A 26,369-nucleotide genomic window follows, 5' to 3' on the forward strand; every position below is an offset into this window, starting at 1 on the left:
CATGTTGGGTGGTATGACGTAACCAAGGCCTTGTCTATGCTGAAAGTCACACCCGAGAGAGCACAGGGAATGTGTGTGTCTGCTCTGTAACAGATTTAACAAATTCATTTTAAAACTGATTTAGTGAAACCAGTGCAAAACTCTGTGAGGGCTCTGTTTTATTTAAATCTGACTAATATCCATTTAGCTTAATGAGGTAAGGAATTGAGTTAAGAAATTGATATGACCAAAATTTAAATCAAAATAAGAGTCTTGATGGAACCTTTTATCTTTATCTTTTATTGGACTAACTTTTATTGGACAGTCTTGTCTTTCTCACCAATAGAAGTTGGTCCAATAAAAGATATTATTTCATCCACCTTGTCTCTCTAATATCCTGGGACCAACATGGCTACAACTAGGGTTACCAGAGAGCAACTGTGAAAAACTGGGACGGAGGTGGGGGGTAATAGGATCCTATATAAGAAAAAGTCCCAAAAAACAGGACTGTCCATTTAAAAAGGGACATCTGGTCGCCCTAGCTACAACTACACTTCATGCAATAACTAAGTCAGTGAATATTCACCTTTAGTTAAACCAGTGGAATTTTGATAGAGACAAGGGACTTTTGGTGAGACATATGCACTGAAGTTACTTCGGAACTGGGACTTCCGCTCCGTGGTAACTTAGCTGTTTTTGAAAGTTTTACACAAGGCCTAACTAAAAGTATAATTATCCTCCCTCTTTGTGCAAAACCCTGACTGTTATCAGTGAGAGATCTGCTGTGAATAGAGGGTGGTGTATGATCCTAACTTTGTAGTACCACCATCAAACCGTAATTAAAAATGTAATTTGTCCCTCTCATTAGAATGAGTTTGACTGCTCACTACTGTACTGTAAATATTAAAATATTTTCTTGAAATAGTCATACACAAAGAGGGGTGTATGCTAGTAAGCTAAGAGTGTGTGTTGTCATGCCTATATGCTAATGAACCCGCAGGTTACCATAGACAATAAACTTAACATTGAGCTAAATAGTGATTACATATTATTTTAATGGGGAATAAATACAAAGACGTGCTTTAGAAAATGGTAATGCTTCACTTATATGTTTCATTGGTTAAGAGCAATATATTAGAGTGTACAAACATACACTAGTTGCATTAGTAGCAATATATTAGAGTGTACAAACATCTAGAGTTCCTGAGTCTATTTTGTTTTGTGGTGGTTGCTATCTGTAAGTAAGTTACATTCATGTTTTAAGGTTCCCAAATGTTTTTAATCAGACGATGGACTGTTTACATAGATCATTGTGTACGTTTATCACTAGTGTAGATGACCTGTTACAGAATCTAAAAAGTACAGACATACAGAGATTGTGCTAAGAGACAAGTACAGAAGATATCCATAAAGGACCCAGTTCTCCAGTGCTCCCTACCTTGGATAGTCATTTAGACCTGTGCAGAGTAGCTGTGTTAAAGTCAAAATTCTCAATTCATGTACATGGATGGTACAGTTTTATTCCTACAGGTGTAAATGACTCTCTGAAGCTGAAGTCACTGGAGAATCAGGGTTCAAAGGGCCAAATTGTGATCTCATTTACAGACATACAAAAAAGATACCCTAGTCCATGATGGTTCAATCTGTTTGTCACTAGATGGCTTTAGGTAATATCTGATTGCAGCTGTTCCCAAACTGTGGGTTGTGACCGCAAATGGGGTTGTGCCATCAGCCGAATGAGTCACAGCCATCCCTACCACGAGGAGGACTCCATTTTGGGTCGCACAGCATGACCTCACATGTACAGTGTGTGTGAGGTCACAATGCATGGAGAATGCCATTTTGCTCAACTAAATGGCATCCTCTGCACAGAGTGACTTCACATGCACCATACATATGAGGTCACAGTGTGCTGAGGACACAATTTTGTAGAGCAAAATGGTACCCTCCCTGTGGTGTGACCTCACATATGGTGTGAGGTCTTCAAAATGGTGTCCTCTATGCTGTCTGGGGTCCTGGCAGGAAATACTTCATTAAAATGGGGTCATGCAGTTAAAAAGTTTGGGAACCCCTCTCTTATTGCTTTTTCATGTATCTTTTCAGAAAAGATGTTCAGAAAAAAAACTCTTGTGCCTGTTGCTGCTAAACTATTATATAGTTTAGAAATAAAAAGCATTTAATATAAATATTATACATAAATATATGTAGCCTGTAAGAAATTAAGCTGAAATCTGAGCAGTTTCACACAAATTTCAGACATACTGCAACTCACTATGACGGTAGGACTTAATCTGAGCATATTTTAAATTTCACTTTAAAACCTGTGCTTCCTGGGGTATGTTACTAAATTGTGCCTGAGCAGCTGAATTCTACTCTGTTACACCCATGTATCCACTTTGAAGCCATTTAGCTCACTGAGAAGAACTCCAACATTGCTCTGTCTTGTGATTTCACTTGGCATTGCCAGCAGCTGAGTTAAACCATTGTGAAGAGCAGGTCTGTTATATTTTTCCCAAGAAGATGAAATTCAGTCTAGATTCAGTGTCACCAAAGCAGTTCTTGGAAGCTAGATACCAATTGCGTTTTAATTGTCTTTGGGGAGCCAGTGAGTTCCTGATTTCTCTGCAGCAGAGATGGAAATAACTTTGCATCCAGAAGAGAATAGCCTCATTGCTGAGAGTCTTCTAATGACGCAGAAAAGACAATGAACAGCAAACCCATCCTTTTCTAATAACACTGTGTGATATTCACTCTTGAGGATGGTGCCAACATAAGGCCTAGAATGAAGGCTCAAGTGAGTCTTTAGTGGTGCCTAAACCTTGTTCTGGCCCTTGGCGCAGCGGTGATTTCACCTTTTCTTGAGTAGTCATTTGCTTCGCTTTATGATTTTTTAGTTAGAGTTCTTCTCTCAACTTAAATTATAACCTGTGCATGACCAAATTAAAGGTGCAGTGTTATTATTTATGTACACAGTAGCTGAGATGGTTGGTGTTTTTTTTAAAGTATCTGGTTAACATTCAAAATACATACAGACACAAAACCAGCATTAATTTTGGCTTCATTTCCTTCAATCTCCTCTTGGATCGTCCGCTGGTAGGCTTGTGTCTTTCAGCTGTGATAGGATTGCCTGGTGACCATGGTTTGCTCTTACATCTCAGTTCTTTTTCTGTGGACTGCATCTGTCTCAAGTTCATTCTTCATAATACGTAGTTGGCAAATGGAGGGTACTCTTGCGTCTGCTTCCAGTGTATATGAGAGACTGGCTTTTTTTCTTTCTGGTACTCAGAAAAGAAGAGTTGTCCTCCCCTGCTAGGGAGATGTAAGAGGCGATACTTTCCCTGAGGCCATAGCTGAGACAGGAATCGTCCATGGCCAGTGTATTTTCTGGTTCTTCGTTACTTATCTGGAGCCTTGAAAAAAAAGTTATGTTTAATGTTTCAGATACGTATACTGGACTTACTAGTTTGTTAGTGCTACATAGTTGCATAAAAGAAACAACTCCTGGCTCATAGCTGATTGTGATCAATTCTGTGTCTCATCTGTTTCCTTAAATGTCCCTCATCACAGTAATATCTGAGCAACTTTGATGTATTTAAAATACAGAAAAATAGAACGAAAGTCTCTCTTTCTTACCAGCTTGTAGGAGGAATTGCTCGAGTAGTGTATGGGTTTTGTCTGTGAGAGCAAGTGAATTAGGTTGTTTTGATGAGAGAAGGGCGCTGCATAGCTTATTAAGAGAAGCTTAAATTGAAGAAATGAGTTGAGCACGTATTTCTGAAATTGATTATTTCTGTGTGGTCATTCTTATTTCTTGTGGGAGTAGCTTCCTCTGTTCAAGCCCAGCTCCATGCTTTCATGAGCCCCTCCCACACTTGTTGACAGTATCACAGGTTAGGTGGAAAGTAACTGTCTTGGTAGGATCGAGTTGTGGAGGAAGAGGTGATCTCTCAAGTGGCTAGATCTAGCTACAGGCAGCTAGAGTTGTAGGAAAGAGATCTCTACAGAGCATGCATAGAGACGTGTTCTATGCTGAAAGGCTTCTTTTTTCTCTGATAGCACCTACCTGAGCCTCTGGTGTGATACCAAACTATCTCCCTCCTGAAACCTGACCCTCTTTCTCCAGTTCCACTCAGGGTTCTACAAATCCCTTGGAGGGCTTTGAATATCATGACAGAGATCTTCAACTGGGCTCTGTATTGAATTAGGAGCCAGTGCAGAGAGCTGAACTCTGGGAAAATGTTTCATGGTGGCCTGTGTTGCTGCAATTTGGGCAAGTTGAAGCTTTTTCAAATTGTGTGCATTCATTCTTAGATATAGTAGGCCAGATTCTCAGCCTGTGTAATCTATGTGTGTATATCTTTATTGGGGGAATATCCTTGGCAGACTTCATTGTCAACCACGTTACCCATCGCAGCCCTATGACTGCCAGTAAGAACCTGTGGAAGTAGTTAAATGCACCAAAATTTGCATAAGTGAACACTTAGACTGAAATGTTCAGTCACTTGAGAGATTTGAATGCCCAATTCCCCCTGTTACAAAGCCCTTAGTGGCTTGGGAAATTTCAGCTTTGACTTCAGCAGAAGTGAATAGTTTCTTATTATTTTCTGTAATTGCAAGTATATATTTAACATGTTGAAAATAAGCATGTAGACTCAGATGCTGTATGGAAGATGTGGTACCTGTGAATGTTTTTCCAGTTGAAGTTTTTGTTCCTCATCACCACAGGCGGTTCTTGGTTCCTCACTGCATTGTTGTTAGTGCACTGAGCAAGACAGGGTGTTGTAAGGACACAGCACAGACCATCAGGTACCTCTGAATGAAGAAACCAATACAGGATGAGTTACCCAATATTGCACAATCGCGTCTCATTGTCCCGCACCAATGTTTTCTCCACTAAACGTTCTTGGAGATGAGTGTGTGGTAAGTAGGATAGTCATTTAGATGCTGGACACTGTGGCATGCAATTGTCGAATTGCATTATGGCATACTGTGTTAGGTGGTTTTGTTCTTTGTTACTAGGCTTTTCATTGTAACATGTTGGTACTTATGTTTGGGCCTAATTGCTTACCACGGTTTTTACACTGCTATAACTCCAGTGTAACTGCTGAGGGCATCAGACTTTCTAGAGCTAACCACACCCTTTCTGGTAATGATAACACCCTGAGCATAAGACCATACAAGGCCTGCGCACAACGTATCTCCCACCTAAGCCCCATTTTGAGAACAGTTGAGCCTTGTGCTAGCTTTAGGCTCAGGGTGAATATCAGCCATAGTGAGTAAGAAACAGATCTATTTGTGGCAATGACGGTATGCAGCTAAGTTCCCTGTAAGCTGTATGGCCATGCAGCAGGCAATCAAGGGCCACGCAGCAGGCAATCAAGGGCCACACAGCAGGGAGAGGTGCCTCTCTCCCAGCCCAGCCCAGACCCGTCAGAGCTTCTGGGGAGATAAACCCCTGCCCTGCCTCAGCCCAGGCCTGCCGGAGCTGTTGCAGCTCAGAAGAGGTGTCTCTCACCCAGCCCTGAGCTGCTGCGGTGAGAGAGGGCTGTGGAGAGTCCTCTTTCCCTGCTGCAGCCGTACAGCAGCCTGCACACCAAACCCCTCATACCTGGCCCCACGTTGCAAGTTGATAACTATGCCATGTTATTGAGAAGTTTAGTTCTATTCCTAATTAGGTTCCTATTTGGGATGTGAGCACATCCAGGATTCTAGCATAGTTTAAACATGTATAATGAGGCTTTTGATTTAATTATATTGTTAAAGTGTTGGTATTCCGAAGCACCCTGTATCACATAGCTTGTTGAGGTGATGTAGAAGAATGATTGGGTATATCAGACAAAAGAGGGGTGTTAATTTGGAGAAATAGAGATGGATTTTGCACTGCCTTGCCTCTTGCATAGTCACTTAGTGAGGTATTTGCATGGCATCTATTACTTTACACCTCATCATCATTAATGCATATATCCTCCCAAAGCCCTTGTGGGAAGGGAAGGACTATTATCCCCCTTTCACAGGTGGGCAACTGAGGTATAGAGAGACTGACTTCCCCAATGTCACACAGAAAATATGTGATAGAGCAGGGATTTGAACTTTGGTCTCCCTGGCCTTAGGCCAGTGCACTAACCATTGGGACACAACATGGGTGTAAAATGCCCCTATTCTGACTGAGTAGTACTTCCACCTACTCTGCTCTAACTCTGGACTGCTGCTGTACCTAACTATGCAGAAGACAAAGCGGCAGGCAGTCAGGTCCATCATGTGTAACTTACCCAACCAAAGCATCAACACATGTTCACCACTAGGAACACTTGTAAAATATTCCATTGTACAAAGTAGAGCTGCCCCTTGACTGCTCTAACCTGTGCTAATTTCATTTATTTTGCTATCAATTTTGCATATTCTCAGAGAGGGGAAAGTCATTCAGAGACAAAATGTTGATCATTGTCATCCAGGTGGTGTGGATTATAAAGTTTCAGATTCTCATGTCCTTCCTCTACAGAAATACTTTAAAAAATAAAATAGGGAAAAATCAACTAACTGTAACATTTCAGAAAAGAGATTAGTATCCTGTCAAGTTTATTACTGCTTCTTTCCACAAGCTGGTCTAAAAAACTTCTTTTATCATATTACTACATCAACATACAAGTTATTAAACAGAACATTTTCCTTCCTTACTTAAAAGTAGGCTTTTTGGCCTACACACAGTATTTCAATTTGGCCAGCATTATGCAAATATTGTGGCTTCTCACCTTTTAAATGATTCCATTGTTGTTATTAATTGAAAGACTTTAGAACCATTTATTCTTCACAAGTATGGTGTGATTAGTTTATTCCAAACCTTCTTCCTCTTTCATTTTAAACCTTTCTGGTTTTCATATGATGTCACTGCAGCACTTACTTAACTGTGGTATTTGATATGACTACTTTCTGATCTGAGTTGTACTGACATAAATCTGAATAACTCCATTAAAACTAATGATGTCTGGACTGACATCAGTATAACTGAGATCAGAATTTAGTCCATAATGTTACATAAACTTTGAGGTCTTAGGCCATATTTGCTCTGAGCTGCACTAATATAAATCCAGAACTAAGCAGCTAAGGCAATAACAGAGTAACTGGCTAATTTTCCCAGCACACACTGATACAAACAAGGTTGTGTAGTATGGTAGGTATGAACAGTTGGCACATCATTCCAGGGGGAAAATGCTGTTGTGATGCTACATTGAACAATGTTAGCTGTAACCATATCAGAGGCTGGTGTCATTTAACATGGCTTTGTCTATCTGTACTGCCTGTACTCAGCTGAGCTGTAGTCTTTCTTTCTGCTGGATTAATAGTGGAGGAATGCCGGGGGAGATATGAATTGGGGGGGGGGGGGGAGAGTGAAGTAAAAAAAGTACAGTGGGCAGAAGCCAAATTTCTCTATCATTAATTATTATTTATTTTGTACTACAGTAGCACCCAAGATCCTGAGTCATGTCCCAGGATCCCCCTGTGCCATGCACTGCATGATATTTTACAATTGCTGGTGAAACATATTGCATTCCTGCAGTTACAAGTCTCAGGGGACTTACCTGAATAGTGATTCACAAGGTCCTCAAGGCACTGAAATGTTTGCCGTGGAGAGATGTAATACCAATTATTCGGCAAGCGGAAGATCCTGTAATGTTTCACTTGCCTGTGCCGGACTGACAATGAATATAATCCTGCAGAAACAGGAGAACCAAATGACATCAAATAGTCACAATCCTAGGAAAACAAAGGTGCATTTCACAGACCTCTGTGGCTGCAGACTAAAGTCAGACCAGCCCTGAAATGTGATGCCACAGTAACAGGTGTGCCCTCTAACAAAAAGCGAAATGATCTTTCTGATTTAAAGACCTCAAAATAGAGACAGAGCAGAGGATTGGTGATTATAGCCTTAAATCCCTGATGGTGAGTCCTTCTAAAGCGCCAACAATTTTTCCTTGAAGCTTGTTGGTAGGATTTGCAAAAGGGCCCAAAGGGTTTAGATTCTAGGCACTTAGATTCCTTGGGAACTTTTGAAAATCCCCACCTGTTTGTTTTTTATTTAATTTCTTCCCATAGCTGTCTTTCCATGGAGCTCTGAGGGTCTTTTCCCATTTAATTCTGCACCCTGCAATTTTTGGAAGCCCCATATCGAAGCCATGTGAGCAGGATGACTATAGACACTCCCTTTGAAACCCATAAATATTCCTTAACAGGCCAAAGGGGGCCCTATTCTTTTCATGTTCTTATACTGTGCTCATCATCCTGCACCTAGCAAAGTTAAAAATATGCAAGGTGACTCAGTAACGTTTGTTCACTGTCCTTCCCTCTGGGTGTGAAACTTCCATGTGTTTGTAAAATGAATGTGCTTTGTGTTCTTATCTAACTTATAAGTGAGCTACTCATTTGTGAGGAGGGAAGGGACCAAATGTTAGGAAGGAAGAGTACACTCATTAGAACTGAAGCTGGGAATTGCTGAGAGAGGATTTAAATTCAGGCTGGATGAAAAATTTCCAAAGAGAGTGTTTTATTTTGTCAAAAACCTAATTTACTGACAAATTTTTTCACAAAGAGTCTGCTTTCCGAGGAAAAACTCTGATGGTTTGTCAAAAACACGCACACAAAAACTGAAAAATTGTGCCCCCTAGCCAGATTATATCTCCCATGAAATACTATGGTCAGGGATGCCATCATGTATTGCTCAACAAGAAAGGAGACCATTGTGCATCATGGGAGATGTAGGCCAGCCAGGGAGCTGAGCCTACAGAGGAGAATGAGAGTATGAGATACCCACATAACAACTCCCCTGAGGCACCACCCAAATCAATGTTTTTTGGGTTTTGGCTGAAATGTTTTAGGGTTTTGATTTTTTGACAAAAAATTAAAATTTTCCTTAGGGGAGGCACCCATTTTCTGACTAGCCAGTCTAGTGGTGGAAGGATGATCAGAAGAAAATTTCAAGTGTTTAGTTTAAAACAAAACAACCACACAACTAAATAGGAAATGAGTTTAGCTACTTTTTATGTATTTTACATTCCTTTCCACCTCCACCCCCACTTTTTTGTATATTTTTTGTGGACGGAGTCAAAGGGTGGGACCCTTTTACCCATCCTTTGGGTCTACCTCTCTGTTCGAAATGCCTTGCGATCTTGGGTCATTTTGGGTGCTACCACCCAAATAAACAATGTTTAAATAATGTTTTGTATGTGCTAGTGATTAGGGAACTCACAAAAGCCGTGGTTCTCCATGTTTCCAGCACTGCTTGTTATGTAGGTGATTGCTGAAGATGTTGCACTGTGCAATATGTTATTTTTTTATTACATATGGTTTAGAATTCTGGACTAATTGATGTGTGTGAAGTGAAAAAAGCAGAGAATTAAGAGCTATGGAAAGCCCTGTTGAAAGGGGATGCCACAGTCTGAGATTTGAGGTGGATGGGAATGTTATGTTTTCTCACCTTTCCTAGTTTCGCTCTCTCTAATCATGAAGGAGCCAACCTTGGTGTCGGGAAGTTGTAGAAGTTCCTCTGCTTTTTCTCTTCCCAGCCCTTCAAATAACCAGCTGTGAAACAGGAAAAGAAGTTCTAGAATGACATGGGTGCGAAAGAGCAACGCATGGCCCTTAAAATGCAGGACTAGCTAGAAAAGGACTGCAAAAATGACACTGTAACCTTCTGTTGTTGCTTTCTTAACTATTCCCAGGATTATTTCCTCAGTTTATGGGGCAAATCTTGCTCTTCTCGCTCATGCCAGTAATTTCATTAAGAATGGCCCTATAAGAGAGGGCAAAACCCTTCCAGCTCAATTAATTTGAAACACTAACTTTTACTAGAGTTAAAAAAAGTCACCGAGTTTAAATAACTAAACCTTTTCTTGTTGTGAGTCATCACCCACATCTATTAATCCAGGGACAAAGGTGTAATTATTCTCCATATGCGGGGCCAGATTCTGATCTCACTTTACTCTGGTTTTACACCAGTCTAATTCAATGGGCTTTACCGGTGGGAGAGTAGAACCAAACATGCTGATTTTCAATACCACCTACTGTCAGGTATCTGATACCTTCAGTAGGAGGCTTAAGCACATGCTTAGCTATAAGCAAGGGCTAATTCCCATTGAAGTCAACAGACTTTAAGGACATGCCTAAAGTTAAGCAGGTAAAATGCTTTGCTGAATAGTGACAGACTTAAGCAGATGCTTTAATGGATTTCCTCAGATGGAGCTGACGACACTAACCAACCTCTGAACCTTCAGTATCTATTCTATTGTGCAGGGATTCCATTCTTGAATGATCTCATTAGCTTTTGAAGTTCCTCTTTCGTTCTAGTTGGTCTGTTTTTCATACAAACTCCAGTTTTGTCTTAGACTGAGTTTTCCCTCTTTGGGGAGGGGATTCACCCTTGTGCAGAAGAACAGCCCAGGGACCCACTCAAGCCACCACCTTGTCTTAGCTGAGACTTAAATAGTGCATAGGCTTTGTGCATAGCAGTGAATTTCATCCCAGTTCTTATAAGTTGGATCTTTTTATCAATGTCTTAAAACTAGAGATGGGCCCAGAGCTCACAACTTGGACCCAGAAGTGAATGAGAAGTTTCTCAAAGTTTCTGGGTGTTTGGAACTGGAGTTTTGCTTTGATTAAAACACCTGCTAAATTTAGATCTGGACTGATATATCCCCAAAGTTCAAAGAAATTCAGATTAGATATTTAATTCAGGTCATCTCTGCTTGACTTAGATTTTTCTAGCAGGCTGCTGCTGCTGGCGCTAGTGGTTGTAATTATATTATTTGGGTTATGATAGTACTTAGGGCCCCTGATTAAGGATGAAAAGTTGATCCTATAAACTATGGTATGTGTGAAATAACAGCACCTGTAGTTTTGGAATGATGTGGAGAAAGCATGTACTCACCCATGGTAAACTTTTGCTACGCATTTTCCTGGAATATAGTTTTCTCGACCGGTAGTGAGGGAATGGACTCTCCACCAACCTCCTTCACTGTCAAAGCAAGAAGATGGGTATGATCAAATGTGTTTGGGGAGCCTGCCTTAGTTTTAGAAATATGCTAAGGCAGAAAATGGGCTAACATGCAGTATTTGTTAACTATCTGAGTATTCAGAAACACACGCATAGATCTATGTTCCTTTTGTTTACATTAATTCATTTTCTAAATCTCACTTTTTGCTACATTATTGTTTAAATTGTCCACAGAAATCAGCTAAATATTAAACAATAAATATTTGTTCCATTTGCTGCTTACATAGTGAGACCTATTCCTGTAGTCAAGAATCAGTTTCCAGTATTGAATATCTGTATTACAGCTAGAAACAGAACATTAGTAAAGTCTAGTTGGAGATAGGACTGATTGACAGCCCATTGTTGTCAATGGGAATCTTTTCATTTTCTTCAATGAACTGCAGATCAGGCACTAATGCATAGGACGGCCTGGTGGCTGAAGCATAGAACTGGGAGTCAAGACACTTGGCTTTTCCTGGCTCTTCATCAAACTTTATATCTGACCTTGGGCAAATCAGTTAGGCCAGGTCTACACTACCAACCTATATCAGTATAACTATGCCACTCGGGGGTGTGAAAAATCCACACCCCTAGCGATGTCATTATACCAACCTATCTCGCTGTGTCAACAGCTCTATGTTGGTGGGAGACGTCTCCCGTTAACATAGCTATTGCCTCTCAGGGAGGTGGATTAACTACGATAACAGGAGAAGCTCTCCGGTTGGCGTACAGCATGTTCACTAAAGTGCTACTGTGTGTGCGAAATCTGTGGGATTTCCTGTTTCCATTTGAGGTGAAACATACATGAGAATAACTTTGCTGATGGTATTTTCACATATTCTCTTAAGAATAATTAAAAGATACCCCCTCAGTCTCAAAATCTTACCCAGAAAAAAAGTCTCTGAGTAAAGACTCCTATTTCTTCTTTTATCTAAACTAGGACCTCCACCCTGAATTAACTTTTCCCTTAATGAATGAAGTCCAGGGAGTGAGCAGATTGTGAGGGACCCTAAGAGGTTGGGGCCTGTCTCATAGTGCACTTTTCCAACTGGACCCCAGCTTGCTCTTGATGAGCCAGTTCTGTCCCTGGGGGAATTCTGCCTGGAACCTTCTCACCCAATCCAAGGAGGGTAGTTTCTAGCAGTTGGTTGTTGTGCTTTCTTCTTTTTCTTTTTTTTTTTCCCCCCGTCTCAACAAACAAATCTCTCCCTCATCCCCTGATAAGTTCCTCAACCCAAAGTTCCTGGCTCTTACCTCAGAGCCTTTTGATAATATGATTTCCCACAGTCTCCCGTCTGTACATTTTTGTTTCTGGGAGCAGTTCCTCCCTACAGTAGCTCCAGCCTCTGGGAGGTATGGCAGTGCCCTCCCTCCATTTCCTGCTCCTCCTTTGATGAGGATCTGCCAGTTAAGCTGGAGGTCTTTTCTCAGGTGCAGTGGGCAAGGCTAGTCAGCCAGCCAGTAAGTCAATTGCTGGCTTCTGACCTTCCTTGAATGGTATTCCTTATATCTTCACAGGGGCCAGTCTGGCACTGCTTGTCTAACACTGTTAACCATCTCTAGGTACTAGTGATCATTATAGGTAATCTATTCTGAGTAGTTTCTGTGTTTTGCGTTGCTGCCCTGACTCATGCAGGTGATTACCAGCAATGTTTTGAGTCCCAAGTGAGTGTGGTGATTTCAGCATTATTCCTTGTGAACTGTCTCTCCTTTATATAGTTTTTTGAATAAAAGGCTTAGAAAAATAACATAACAGGAGCAATGTATGCAGCATAGAAGGATTGAGTTTGACATGGCAGCTCTCCTATCAGTGCTGCTCTAACCAACCTAGCATCTCTCCTTTTCTTTCTCGGAGTGGTGTGTTTCTCGGGTGACCTGAGAGAGACTGTACCTTCTGCTAGTGTATGCATACCCAGAGCTCCCATTAACATCCACATATACCCCAGTGGGGAGAACAGACCCTCTGTTTAGGAGATTTGTGCCTATTTGCGTAGAACATTGCAAGGTTTTTTTTCTGTGCTGTAGCTGAATCAAAACAGGAAGAGAACTTTCCATTTAATTCTTACTTCAGCACTTGTTGATCAGTTCATAACAGACAAACATACAAACAGAAATATGTGCTACGTGTATCTCGTTTTCAAAGTTCCATATTAACAATTAGACTGTACTATATAGTATATGAAGCATATGTACAATGTATACACATATATGTATATATATGTATACACTGTACATATGCTTCATATACTATATAGTACAGTCTAATTGTTAATATGGAACTTTGAAAACGAGATACACGTAGCACATATTTCTGTTTGTGTGTATGTGTGTGTGTGTATATATATGTGTGTGTGTGTGTGTGTGTGTGTGTGTGTGTGTGTATATATATATATATATATATATATATATATATATATATATATATATATATATATATATATGGGCAGGAACCTTAGCTGATCTAAATCAGCATAGCTATTTTGGGCTGGAATCTCCAGTCTGCTAAGACCATTTAGCACCATTTACACAATGGTGGAGAATTGCCCTGGCGTAGGGAAACATTCTAGCATTAGAAAGCTGGTGGAAGCTCTGCCACCTGCTATGCCAGGGTTCCTCCCCTGATATGCCCTTATCCTTATGGGACACCTGGGGTAGTGGGGGAATGGTTGACAGAGCACCACGACTCAGATCCTCCACTGTTGTAAGATCCTTTGTACCACTCATGAAAGTTAGAGGAGACTGGTTACTTCTCTAATTTTTGTCAGGACCAAGTGGACAAAGATGAAGGAGCCACAGCCAACTTTCTCTGGCTGCCACTCTCCACTACTTCCAAAACAGGGACATAACAGATCATCATGGCTATTGACTTCAGTTTCCTCCAGCTGAGGATCTAGCTCTGTATAACATCTTTGTGTGTGGGACTAAAAGTCTGTGTATCTGTAATACGCTAGAGAAGGGTCAGAATGGGACCTCCAAGTCTGCATCCCTCAGAACTCTGAGAAAGTGATCTGGATCCAGATCTGAAATTCATGGTTCAGGGTAATCTCTATCTGAGAGTCCAAACAGGAGTATAAAGTCCAAAGACCCTCAACCTATGTGAAAATTTTGGATAAGGATAAAGTATTTTTTCCTTTCTAACTCTAAAATTGGTTCATTTTGGTTAACTACTCAAATGCCTAGCCAAAGCTGAATCAGTCTCATGCAAGTAATCCCGTTTTATATCATGCAGGATGAGTCCATGTTTTAAAACTGGGCCCTATACATTGACTTGGCACCTGGAATTTCCTATTGCTTAATCCTGTGAGGTGCTGAGTGGCCTGAGTTACCAGTGGGAGTTAAGCACTCGCAAGATCGAGCCCTATGTGCGTGCCTGAAGCAATAAGCAACTTTCCCAGCCACAATAGGCCTTGAACATTCTCCTGTTCAATATAAACAAAAACGACAACATTCATCTAGCATCAAATGAATAAACCAGAAGCTGTTCCCTATCTCACATCAGCTGTATCGGGGGCTAATTTAAAAAGGAACAACTTACTCTGATATCACACGTAGTTTCTCTCCGGTATGAAATATTGGCTGGCTTATATCTGGGGAGGGATAATCACAGAGGACAGCAAGGATATCGCTCTCCTGACCTAGGAAAAAGATGAAAATGTCATTTTTAAAGGATTATACAATTCATCGCTAGGGTGGATGTCTTCAGAAAGTCATCCTCAAAGCCTACTGGGCAACAGTGTAAATAGGAGCTAAATAGGAGCACCTGTAAGTTTGTAGATCTTTGTTATTTACTTCTAGTTAGCCAAAAGCTTCTGCAGACTGACCTTGTTTAATACTTACCATATGCAAAGAAGAGACTCAGTCTGAAAGTAGCAAAATGAATTAATATGCATAGTATTAGGAAATGGCCTCAGTTGAATAATACCATTCTGCATGAATGGCTTAAATTACAATATAAGTAATGCTGATGATCAGGTGCATTACATTAGATAAAGGCATCTTTCGTTGCGTTGTATGTCTTTACTGATATTTTCAAAGGTACAAAAATAGATTCCTCAAGTGTAGTAAGAGTGGGAACTTTTCATAATATAATAGGAAACCAGAAAATCAATGTCTCCTTCCTATTATGTTTATGGTTTGTTACTAGACTGGGTGACTAATGGGCTGCACAGCGCTCCTATCCCCACACTGCAGTTGTCTTGGTAATGGAAGACGGAGGCTTTTTCATTTTAAAAAAAGGAAAAGTAAATTTGTGTGGTTTGCTCATTCACGTACAAACGTCGTTCTGAGAATTGAGGTCAGAAAGGAGGAAGTTTGGGAGGAACATCCTGCACCAGTCTGGAATTGCAGTGCAAGTAAAGCTGCAGGAACTGAAGTTACACTCTGCAAGTGTTCACATCTTCATAGGGCTGAACCTAAAGTGTACCAAGCTTCTAAAACTTCCAGTGAGAGGCTGCTCAGGGCTTCCTAGGATTGAACTCTTAGTGGGGATCTTTCTGCATGCAGTGCAAATGTGGGGCTTGATGCGCTGGCTTCTTCCAGCATACCCCAGAGTGCAGGTTTCCCGAGTGGTGGAAATTCTGCATGGAGGAAGGTTGTGACAGTGGAAGGCAGCTGCAGCCCTTCCTCCACTGAGGAGTCTGGAGCCAGCCAGAACAGCACTAATAGATGAAGAGAGAGCGGCCTGGTACATTGCAGCTTCCATTGGAACCCTGGTGGTAGTTTAAAATTGCTCTTCGGCAAAATAGCTGGCGAGGGTGATGGTGGTACAAACACTACCTGCTCCTCGCCTGGGCCATAGCAGCCTCTGCTGGACAGTCAGGAACAATTTGCTCCCATTTGCTGTAATGGGGATTGCCTCAAACCCAGTGTAAATTACAACTACTGGCCATATTTTCAAACAATGTGATATGACAATATTCTTTATTGAAGGACGACAGAGTCAGCTCCCAGGCCTGATTGGCACTTGCTGTCTCAGTTCAACTTAGCGTAGAAAAGGCTTACAAGAAACAAAGTGTATTATGGGAGTGGAGAAGAAAGGTCACAAGAGTGTGCGCTCACACGCGCACACACCTGCATGCACACACATACTTCCTGCTAGGCCTGTTTCTTTCTAATTCCTCTTTAGATCATTTTAAACCCACACAATGCATTAATATCTGGGGCCAGAATCAGGAATGAAGGCCAGGAGGGAGTTGGGTTGGCAATACACACTACAAGTAATCCTTCATAATAATGATGATTGTTAATATTATTTAATAATACTTATAATTATTATTAATTCATAATATTAACGGAAGGTGAACCAAAAGTAGTGGGCTTTGAGGAAGAGGGAGTTTAAGGAGCTGAGAAAGGTTATTCTTATTCTTATATTACTGAGTAGCCAGGGGTAGCCAGGAGCTGCGCCAGGGTTTTTGATGCCCTAGGTGGGGGCCCTTCTGCGCTCCCGGTCAGCGGTGGCAATTCTGCGGTGGGGGCGTCCTTCCGCGCTCCTGGTCTCTGGAGCACTTCAGCGGCGGGTCCTGGAGCGAGTGAAGGACCCTCCACAGAGTTGCCGCCAAGAGCCGCAAAATGCCGCCCTCCCAAATCCTGGCGCCCTAGGCGACTGCCTAGGTCACCTAAATGGAAGTGCTAGCTCTGGGGGTAGCTTGCTGGAATGAAAATAATTGAAAAAATGTAAAAAAAATCAATAATTTCTACATTAGTTTTGGATGAATGCTTGTTCTCACACCAGAGCCTGGGGAGAGATGATCTGTTTAGTGGATATGTGGAGGGGGTGCTTCAGTGAAGGACAAGTTGCTGTTCTGTAAGAGTTTGGCCCTGTAAACCCTGATGCTTGGAAGTAGCCCTGTTAGGCAATTAGGAGCAGTAAGGTTTCTTAAGGATAACCTTAGGTTCTGCACAAGGGTCCTTCTGTGCAGGGACTTGCAGAATCAAGCTCTAAAGGAGGAATGAGTTGATCAACACGTTGCATGTGTGTAAATGGTGTCAGCAGCTCCTCACTTGATCCGTGCCCGTGAGTTAAGTGGGGTGGGTTCCCCAGGATGTGCTCTTGGATCAGCTCCCAGGTTTTAGCCTAGTGTAGTTCGCTTGATATATTGTATAATTTTAAAAAGATACTAAGAGCCGAATGGGTCTCAGATTTCCTTTCTGTTATGCGACAGAAGTTCACAAATCCCGACGTCTGTGAAAGGCTGCCTTGCACTTTAGTCTTTCTAGACCTGGCTTAGTGTACATAGTGCATAATGTAGAATGGCAGAGAAATAAATGCAAGGAGATAAATGATAGGGAAAAAACACACTGAAAAATGCACACTGCTTCCCTGAACTACCAAAGCAAAGTGCCAAGTGACATTTGCTTAAACTGGTCGCATTTTATGGAAGTATATTAGCATCACATTTTAAAAGCATGAAGCTATTTATGCAAGGTTTAGTTTCCATGTTGAAATATGTAGTGGAAATCTAACTGTTCTTATCAGCCCTTCTCGCTTGCATTCTGCTATGCATCAGTGGATGTGTTACTTTGTCTCTAGGCTGCATGATCTGTAATTATTTGACATACACGTCTATCTTCTGTTTTTGTTTCAATTTTGCACATTAATTTGCTAGTTCTGAACTGGGAGGGGTGATCATAGCACCAGCTACATCCTTTTAAAGTGTCTGTGTTTACACTAGAGATGGCACAAAATAACCTAATTTATCTGAACCCCTCAGTTGTCCCCCCTACTTCACGAACATTGGGGTTCCATTTAAAATGAAATCTGGATCCAGACCTTCCTTGGTTTTGGTTTTGCAAAACCAAAATCACTCTCAGGTTTGCCAGTGGCTAATTCAAATATTGGTACTTTAATGCAGGGACCGTACAACCCATGCTTCTGCCCCTAATCCAAGCTCTGAAGGGATTTGATACATTTGGCCCAGCCCCACCCAAAAAGCTTTTGGTTATGTCCAACTGAAACCTGAGCTAGGTTTCTGAAACCCATCCTTTCTTTAGCAGTTTATTAGTTATATAAGACGTCTCTGAAATGGAACAGTCCAACAGTTACAAAGGAAAAATCTAAGAACGGTTATTTCCACTGAATCAGTATTTATGCCCGAATACATGGTGCGTGGTTGGTTTAGATATCTATATCCCCGAGGTGTCTTGTGAGGCATGAAGCTAAAGATGAACTACTTTAGGTTACGTCTATACTGTAGCTCGAAGCGAGCCTCCTAGTCCGGGTAAATGGATTCATGCTATCAGGGCTCAAGGGAGCACACTAGAAATAGTTGTCCGGATGTTGTGGCACCAGCTTTGGTTAATCATGCAAACTTGGATCCATCCGACCTCTTGGTTCTGAGCTTGGGTGGCTAGCCCAAGACTTGGCCAATTCTGCAACGGCCACACAGCTATTTTTAGCAGGCTATCTCAAGCCCCACTAGCACAAGTATGTGGTTCCAGGCTGAGAGGCTTATTTCCTGCTCAATAAGGACTAGCTTGTGACTTGGACTATGCATCCTTTTTTGGATGTAAGGGGGCATAATACCCGTAACACCCACGCATTGGCTACCTAGACATTGGGGTTACCTACACATCAGCTGATTCCCTCCCTGGAGTAAGTAGGCAGGAAGGGGCAAAGAACGGGCAAAGTCTGGTCCCACACACAGTTGCCAACTTTCATGTGGTAAATAAGCACCCTGACTTTCACAATAAGCCAAAAATCAAGCTAATCCCATTTCAAAACAAGGCCAAAACAAGCCAATCCCTAAGCACACCAACACGTTATGTGACTAAATTCTCCCGGCAAGCAGTCTGGGACTGTGGTGAGCCCGCTGTACATTCCTGACTCTCTCCCCCGTTGCCCCTGCTTGCCTCCCCCTTGCCCCTGCTTGCCGGGAGCCAATTAAAAAAAAAAAAAAAGCAACAAGCTACAAGCCAAAAACTAGTCATCAAGCAACTCACAAGCCAAATAAGCCAAAACCAAGCCAAATTTCTGCATTTTTTGTGGGTTTGGCATGTCTGGTCCTACACCCTTGCTCTCTGGCTGGCACAGCTCAATTGGCAACATCCCACTGGTATAGGCTGGAGGAAGCAAATGGAGAATTGTGACTCAGAGGTGCCTGCTGGAGTAGTGCCACTTACGCAATACCACTAGCTTAGTGCTGTGCTTAAAATACAAGATCCTCTGTTGTTTGTTTGTGCATTGAGCAGCACTAAAATGGGGGTGGAGGGGAAATATAGGGGTATGACCTGAGTGCAGGTCTGAATGGGAGGGAAAACTAATGATCAGACAGCAAAGTTTATCACTGCCGAACAGCTAGTCAGACTCAAAGTAACAGTCCACTTTGCCTTTCCTTTCTCCTCTGTGTTCTTTCCTTTACCCTTCTGTTTCATTCCTTCAGTTTCAGCATCACCGATGTCTTGTTGAAATGAGCCAGGATGAAACAATTTTTTCCAAACTATTTAAAAAGTTATAAAATTGTGGCGTGAATCCTGAAACCCTTACTCCATTAAAACACCAGCTGAGGGAGAAATTCAGAATTTGGCAATGTGAGTTTATTGTCTGAAAGATGCTGGATTGATAGCCATAGAGACTAAGGGCCTGGTTCAGTGCCTGTTTTAGTCAACGGGAAGAAGGCTGTTGACTTCCATGGGAACTGGATCAAGCCCTAAAGTCCTGCATGTATCCACACAGCAAGTACAGCATGATCAGCAACAATGCAAACTTCATCGCCCTACCCCTTCAGTGTTCCCCAATGGCAGCCCGAAGGGACCATGGTTATGAGAGAAAAAATAGGTCAGTTTTCAAGGCTATTCAGTTCTTGCTTTCTGTTGGGAAGACCAACAAGGGCACTGAATGCAAGTTGGACACCTCTGCAAAGAACTGGACTGAGACTGTCACTTCATTTCACACAGACCACGAACCCACTCATCTGACAGTAACAACTTTCAGTAAGTATCAGTCTAAACTGGATTTGAACTGGGGACTTTCCTCCTTATGCCATTATCAATCCCCGAGCTGCTCAGCTTCCCGAAACATCGATAATATAGAAGTGCTGGTTCTTGGCTCATGCTAAAATTAGTGCTGGAGTTTCTTGGCCAGATTGGTCCCTTGCCATGAGGAAGGGCTAGCACATAGTTGGGCCATCCTCGGAGAAGCCCTGGGAAAGAACTGTGACTCGGAATCATATTTGTTCCCCTAGTCTCTTCTTGTACCTGGGGGGGAGTAATTTCCTGCATCCCTTTATAAGACTAGCTTACTTCCCTCTTGTGCCTCCTGGCCGGAACATTATGGCATGTGAGCTCTGCCCATTCCTCACCTACTTTCTTGTGATGGGGAGTATTAATGCTATGAGTCTCTTCCCCCTCCCACTTGGACTCACAATCCAGGCTGCATAGTGGGAGGCCTTGTACATTTTTTATCCTGTGCGTCTACATAGGGCAAGCTGACAATTTACCCCTCACTCCACTTCCTTTGGTAGCTGCCATCCTTGAAATGTGTCATTGCTTCATATAACTTTTAGCAGCATGGAAAGTTGTCTGCATGTTAGTTTTGGTGGAAATGTTTGAAATGATCAGCGTGAGTGCAGAATGATTATTATTAGGGTTCCCAGACTGGGATTAAAACCAACAAAACCTGAACAAAGCAAAATGTGGTAATAGGTTTTATAAAACATGCACAGGAATCACCCCAAATGTGCAATTTCTTGTTTATGGAGAAGATCTGGGCCTCCTGGATTGTGGGAAGCTCATCACAGAGTGCTACTGAAGGGCACTTGTTTTTAAAACATTTAAAACAATATTTTAAAATATTTTTTTAAATGACTCCTAAAGAATGACTTCTAACTTGCCTGAAAGTAAACACCTTATACTGTCTACCTCTGATCTTGCATACACACTCAAGCATACTTTTTCATATGTCAGACAGGTGAATAAAAATGCAGTAACTTTTTTCCTCAAAGAAATTTAAAAGTGCTTACCAGTTTGGGGTGGCATGTTTATTTCTGCTGGGTCTCTTGCTGTTTTCACAGTATTTCCCATTGCTCTCTTTATTTTCATCAATGCACTTCAGAACTAAAACAAAGGAGACATAAAAAAAGACTCAGGATAGCACCCACTGTGCCAATGTATAAAAATGACCCAATTTCAGACTCTCAGGTTTTATATAGTTGGCTTTTGAAAGCTGATGTTTTACATGCAGTTGAGTATCTATTTGCTAAACTCTCACCACTTTGGTGCTTTTATCAGGGGAATAGCAGAAAACCACAACTAGGGAAGTTGCTAAAAAGTACTGTACATAGCAAAAGTTTCCATTACCACTGCCTTAGCATAATAGGAAGTCACAGCAAAACGGTGAATATATACTCATGTATTTCTGAGTGTATGTACTTCTCAACATTTGGAGTTCTGAAGTGATGAAACAATTGATAAGATTGACGTATCTGTTGTCAATGTCGGCTTTGATGTTTCATTGCCAAGTACAGGCAGAATTGTGTTGCAGTTTCCTTTTGATGCAGTTCTGGTTTTGCTGTAAGTGCTCAAAGAAATTAAAAAAAAAAAAAAGAATGGCTCAAAAATTTTCTGATCCTGAAAGGTCCCATAGTAATATAGGAATTGCCAAACTGGATGAGACCAGGGTCCATCTTGTCTTATCAGAACAAAATGCTTAAGAGGAAGATGCATGAAACACTGCAGTGGGCAGCTGTGGAACTTGTTCCTTCTAAACTATATATAGAAAGTTCCTTTGTGACCTGGTACAAGAACCTATCTAGAACTGAATAGAATAGAACCACCATTAGTCAGAGGTTGGCTTATGTTATAGCCTAGTTTCACAGCCAGAATATCTAAGCAATGCCTGGTTTAAAATAGCAACAAAACAAAATGTCCTGACACCATTACCTAAAATCAGATGATTTTTATCTCTTTCCGGCTGCTAGTCTGAGAAACTGACAGCATTGGCCCTCACAAAATCCTATAGCACAGTGCCTACTCTGTTTACCATACAGTTTGTGAACTGGGCAGAAAAAGCTGATTTCATCTATCTTGTCTACATTAGGTATTTCAAAGACACCTTAAATCTTGGGGCCACAGTCTGCTGTCCATACTCACAATTGGCTAGATTTAGATAATCTCTCATTTTGACCAGAAATTCCTATCTCTCCCTCAGATTTTGACCAGAAATTCCACCCTGGTCCTGAGAGTCCTTCTCAGTGAACATTTCATTGAAATTGACACATTTCCACTAAAAGTTTCAGTTTTGACAAGTCAGCATTTTCCAACAAAAAAAAAGTCAAATTCCCAGCAAGCTCCATTCCTAAATCATTTAGACCCTAATGAAAATTTTACCCTAAAGCTTTAAATACATGAAACTTTTTTGTCTCATGACTCTCATTCACTTCAGTGGCAGTTACGCTGCTTAAACCCACGTTAAAATATGCAGAGTGTTCTTGAATGTTCAGGTTTACAAATTTTGGAAATGAAAACTGTTCACTTGAGCTGTATGTAATACTTTTGTGCATAGCAATGAATATATCTCCTTGAGTGTAACGTGCATGTTACCAGAGCATACAGTTGCCTGAAACTAAGAACATATGGACAGATTCTGCATCTTTCGTAGAATCACAAAAATGTAGGACTGAAAGGGACCTTGCTAAGTCCTCTAGTTCAGTCCCCTGTACTGAGGCAAAACTTAGTTTGATTTAGCTGGGGATTGGTCCTGCTTTGAGCAGGGGGTTGGACTAGATGACCTCCTGAGGTCCCTTCCAACCCTGATATTCTATGATTCTAAGTATTATGTAGACTATTCCTGACAGGGGTTTATTTAACCTGTTCTTAATAAACCTCCGAAGATGGAGATTTCACAGTCTTCCTAGATAATTAACTACCAGGGCTTAACTACCCTTACAGTCAGAAAATTTTTCCTAATGTCTAACCTAAATCTCCCTTGCTTCAGTTTAAGCCCATTACTTTATGGCCTGTACTCAGTGAATAAGAAGAACAATTTATCAACCTCTGTTTTATAACAACCCGTTATGTATTTGAAGACTATTATCATATCCTTTCTCAGTCCTCTCTTCTCCAGACTAAACAAACCTGATTTTCTCAGTCTTTCCTCTTCGGTCATGTTTCTAGACGTTTAATCATTTTTATTGCTCTCCCCTGGACTCTCTCCAGTTTGTCCTCATCTTTCCTGAGATGTGATGCTCAGAACTGGACACAGTACTCCAGCTGAGGCCTTATCAGTGCTGAGTAGAGTGAAAGCATTACTTCTCATGTCTTGCTTACAACAGTCCTGCTAATACATCCCAGAATGATGTTCACTTTTTTTGCATCACTATTACATTGTTGACTCTCATATAGTTTGTCATCCACTATAACCTCCAGATCCTTTTGTGCAGTACTACTTCCTAGGCAGTCATTTCCCATTTTGTATTTGTGCAATTAATTATTCCTCCCTTAACATAGTACTTTCCATTTGTCCTAGTTGTCACATTATTCCATGAGTAGCCCTTCTGAGATCAGTGGGACTACTCACATAGTCAGGTAACTGCTCAGTGAGGCTAAAGTTGGCAGAACCTGGCCTTTAGAAAACTAAAAAGTTCCGAATGTAATGTTTAGTCCATTCATGCAATTACAGCTAGGGTTTTTATGTCACCACACCTACTTTTTAAAATATATCTCAGTGACATTTTCCATGTTAAATTTCACTGCCACTAATGACAGTTGTTTAAAATAAATAAATAATTTGGGAAGTGAGTGACAAGTTGCAATTCTTTCCCACAATTCACTTATCCAAAGTGCAAAGAGCAGCCCTTGGGCTTCAGTTCATTTGGCACACAATATAGTTTGCCATTATGCCGTTAGCCAGAGTAACAGCACATTTTGTGCACTTCAGGGCATGTTCCAAAACTCGTCTTTCCTCCCAAGCATTGGAAAATGAGAAGGGAGCCGTTCAGGGGGGACTTGTTTGTGTTTTCAAATTGCTCTTGGATTGTACCACAGCTCTTAAGTTGTATTTTTAAGTAAGTTCAAGGGAGTCCAGAGTATATGGGTAGCAGCCTTACGTAGTATTTCATTCATCTAAATAAAGGCACACATGGTTCTTCAGTACATAAGTGGACTGTGCAGATAAGTAATGTGTACTTACATACAGTGTGCTGCATCAAGATACAATAAACTAAGCTGTTTTTCCTGAATTTTTGCATATAACATGCACCACTAGAAGACAGGTGGAAAATTGCATAGCAACATATATTGTGGCCTTATGGATGAGCAGATTCTCTGTCATCTAACTAAATGCCTATGAAACTGTAATTGTTTAGCTGAAATTCACCCAAGAGTAGAGAGTCTACTTAAGGCATTATGTACCATGTAAACCCTGTGTAAGCTTGGTACATGGGCAGAGCAAACACACAGGGTTCCATCCCCTGTGTGCTATGTTGACAGGTTTCTCTGCCCTCTCAAAACGGGTGGCACAGAGAGGCCTACTGGATGTATGGTAAGGAGTGATTATAGAAGCTATGCTTACATGGTTCCAATGAGCCAATATCTGGCATAGAGAAGTGGATTGCTGGAGCTGCTATTTAGGAACAGGACTGGGAGGACCTCCTGGGTCATCAAGTCCAGTTCCCTGCTATTGTAGGCAACCGTGTCAGATAGTCCTGTTCAAACTCTTGTATTAAACTTATTTCAACCCATAGGCATGATAGCCACTGAGGTGCTCCATTGACACCACTTAGTCTGTCTGCAGGTCTAAGAGTGGCTTTCCCCACACAGAGACCAATTACTCAGGCTCTTATGAAAGTCTGAATTTCACTGTAAGATCTGCATTTTCAGTCCCAACTCCGTAGCCATCCTTACATCTGCAAATAATTGTAGCCACAATTGTCTGAAAGCACAATTCAGGTTGCTTTGGCATTTTGCTTCTTGATTTCATCCACAGCTCAGGTATTTAAAGGGCTGCGATCCCGACCCTGCAGTGAGTTCTGCATATGGGGTCAAACAGAGCACCTTGGACTTCAACGGGGCTCTATACAGGCACAGGGGTCAGGCCATATTGAGCTCATTGAAGGACTGAGGTCTTAGCGACCTAAATTGTGGGCCCAAATAATTGTGAGCACAGTTTTTTACCAAATATTTGCGCCTGCAGAAATTGATTTAAATTTGGCTCCAAATGTATGTACCATTCAGTTTTATCACATGCAATATCTATTTTTAAGACAATGTCATGTTGGGGTACTTCAGTTAGTGTTGCATATCTTAAACTAGTCTGCTTTCCCAGATCCAGAATAACACGGCTACTTCTCTGATACTCTGCTTTCCCAGAGATTGTTCAAAGATGTATTCAGAATGCCCAAGAGATATTGCCCAAAGCAAGAACATGACTCATCCCGGTTCTCCAAGGAAGCTGCTTACAAACAACTATGTTTCAAATGAGGAATTCCATGGTTTGTCATTTATAATATGCTGGATGTTTTTTCTCCATTAACTGATAATTAAACCCCTGCATTTGCAAAGAGTTAATCATAGGAGGTGTATGGCTAAATCCCACACATCTTTGGGAATCACAGGGGAGTGCATCACTTTTATTCAGCACACTCCTCATTCCCTAATGTATACATTTGAAACAACACGTTTTACTAGTTTGCACAAATGGTGAAATCCAAATACCATGCAAAACACAGAGAAATCTCATTGGTGAATCCCTGACAATTTGAGTTTAAAAAATGAACCTGCTGTTCTATCTGTGATGTTTCTCATAGGTTATCACATGTGAACATTTGCTTCACCGTTGGCTGTCTGTCTGTCTCTCTCATTTGATTTTAAGGTTTTTAGTATAAATGTATAATTCACGCTCATTTCACATTTACAAACACCGGCAAAGAGAGGGACTAGAGGATCCAATGGACCTTTTGCATCTATCTATTCGAAGGCTTTTTATATTTAAAGTCCAAATCCTGCACTGTTTACTGGGACAAAACTGCCTTTAGCTTGAATAAGGACTGGAAGGTTTGGCCCAGTATGCAGAGAATGCTAGCCTGAATGCATCAGAGCAATAATTACCTTTAAATGCTGAGCATGGTATTCCACTTTGCAGGATGTTTCACAAAAGGAGCAGGTGTGATAGAGTTTTCATGTTGCCTGCAGTGTCTAGCTGATCAGGTCGAGAAGCAGCCAGCCAAATGAGAGTGTTGTGAACTTCACCCTATCATGTAGAACGGCACTTGCCAAACAGGCCACATACTTCCTCTGAGAGAAATAAGGAAGGCATGAAGTGTTTGCAACAGATGTGGTTCCTGTTACTATTCAAGGTCTCGGTGACACTTTTTCTCTGTGGGCTGTGGAAAACAGGGAGGTTTTAAATATTTAACACTAGGTTCTAACTGATCAC

General features: G+C 41.3%; 2 protein-coding genes across 3 annotated transcripts in view; one reads left to right on the forward strand and one right to left on the reverse strand.

Moving 5' to 3' along the window:
• Nucleotides 1–26,369, forward strand: part of TG (thyroglobulin) — a 213,418-nt gene that overhangs the window by 135,327 nt on the left and 51,722 nt on the right. The gene's annotated exons all lie outside the window — the stretch shown is intronic.
• On the reverse strand, nt 1,601–26,186 carry SLA (Src like adaptor). The gene is made up of 8 exons (XM_050941268.1): nt 26,042–26,186; nt 20,959–21,052; nt 14,538–14,637; nt 10,898–10,984; nt 9,449–9,552; nt 7,557–7,688; nt 4,659–4,791; nt 1,601–3,389 (listed from the first exon to the last, which is right to left on the reverse strand). The coding sequence occupies exons 2-8, from the start codon at nt 21,035–21,037 to the stop codon at nt 3,170–3,172; spliced, it is 855 nt and encodes a 284-aa protein (XP_050797225.1). The 5' UTR covers nt 21,038–21,052; nt 26,042–26,186; the 3' UTR covers nt 1,601–3,169.

The sequence above is a fragment of the Gopherus flavomarginatus genome, chromosome 2 (genome assembly GCF_025201925.1).
Source record: "Gopherus flavomarginatus isolate rGopFla2 chromosome 2, rGopFla2.mat.asm, whole genome shotgun sequence".
In the NCBI taxonomy this organism is placed as follows: domain Eukaryota; kingdom Metazoa; phylum Chordata; order Testudines; family Testudinidae; genus Gopherus; species Gopherus flavomarginatus.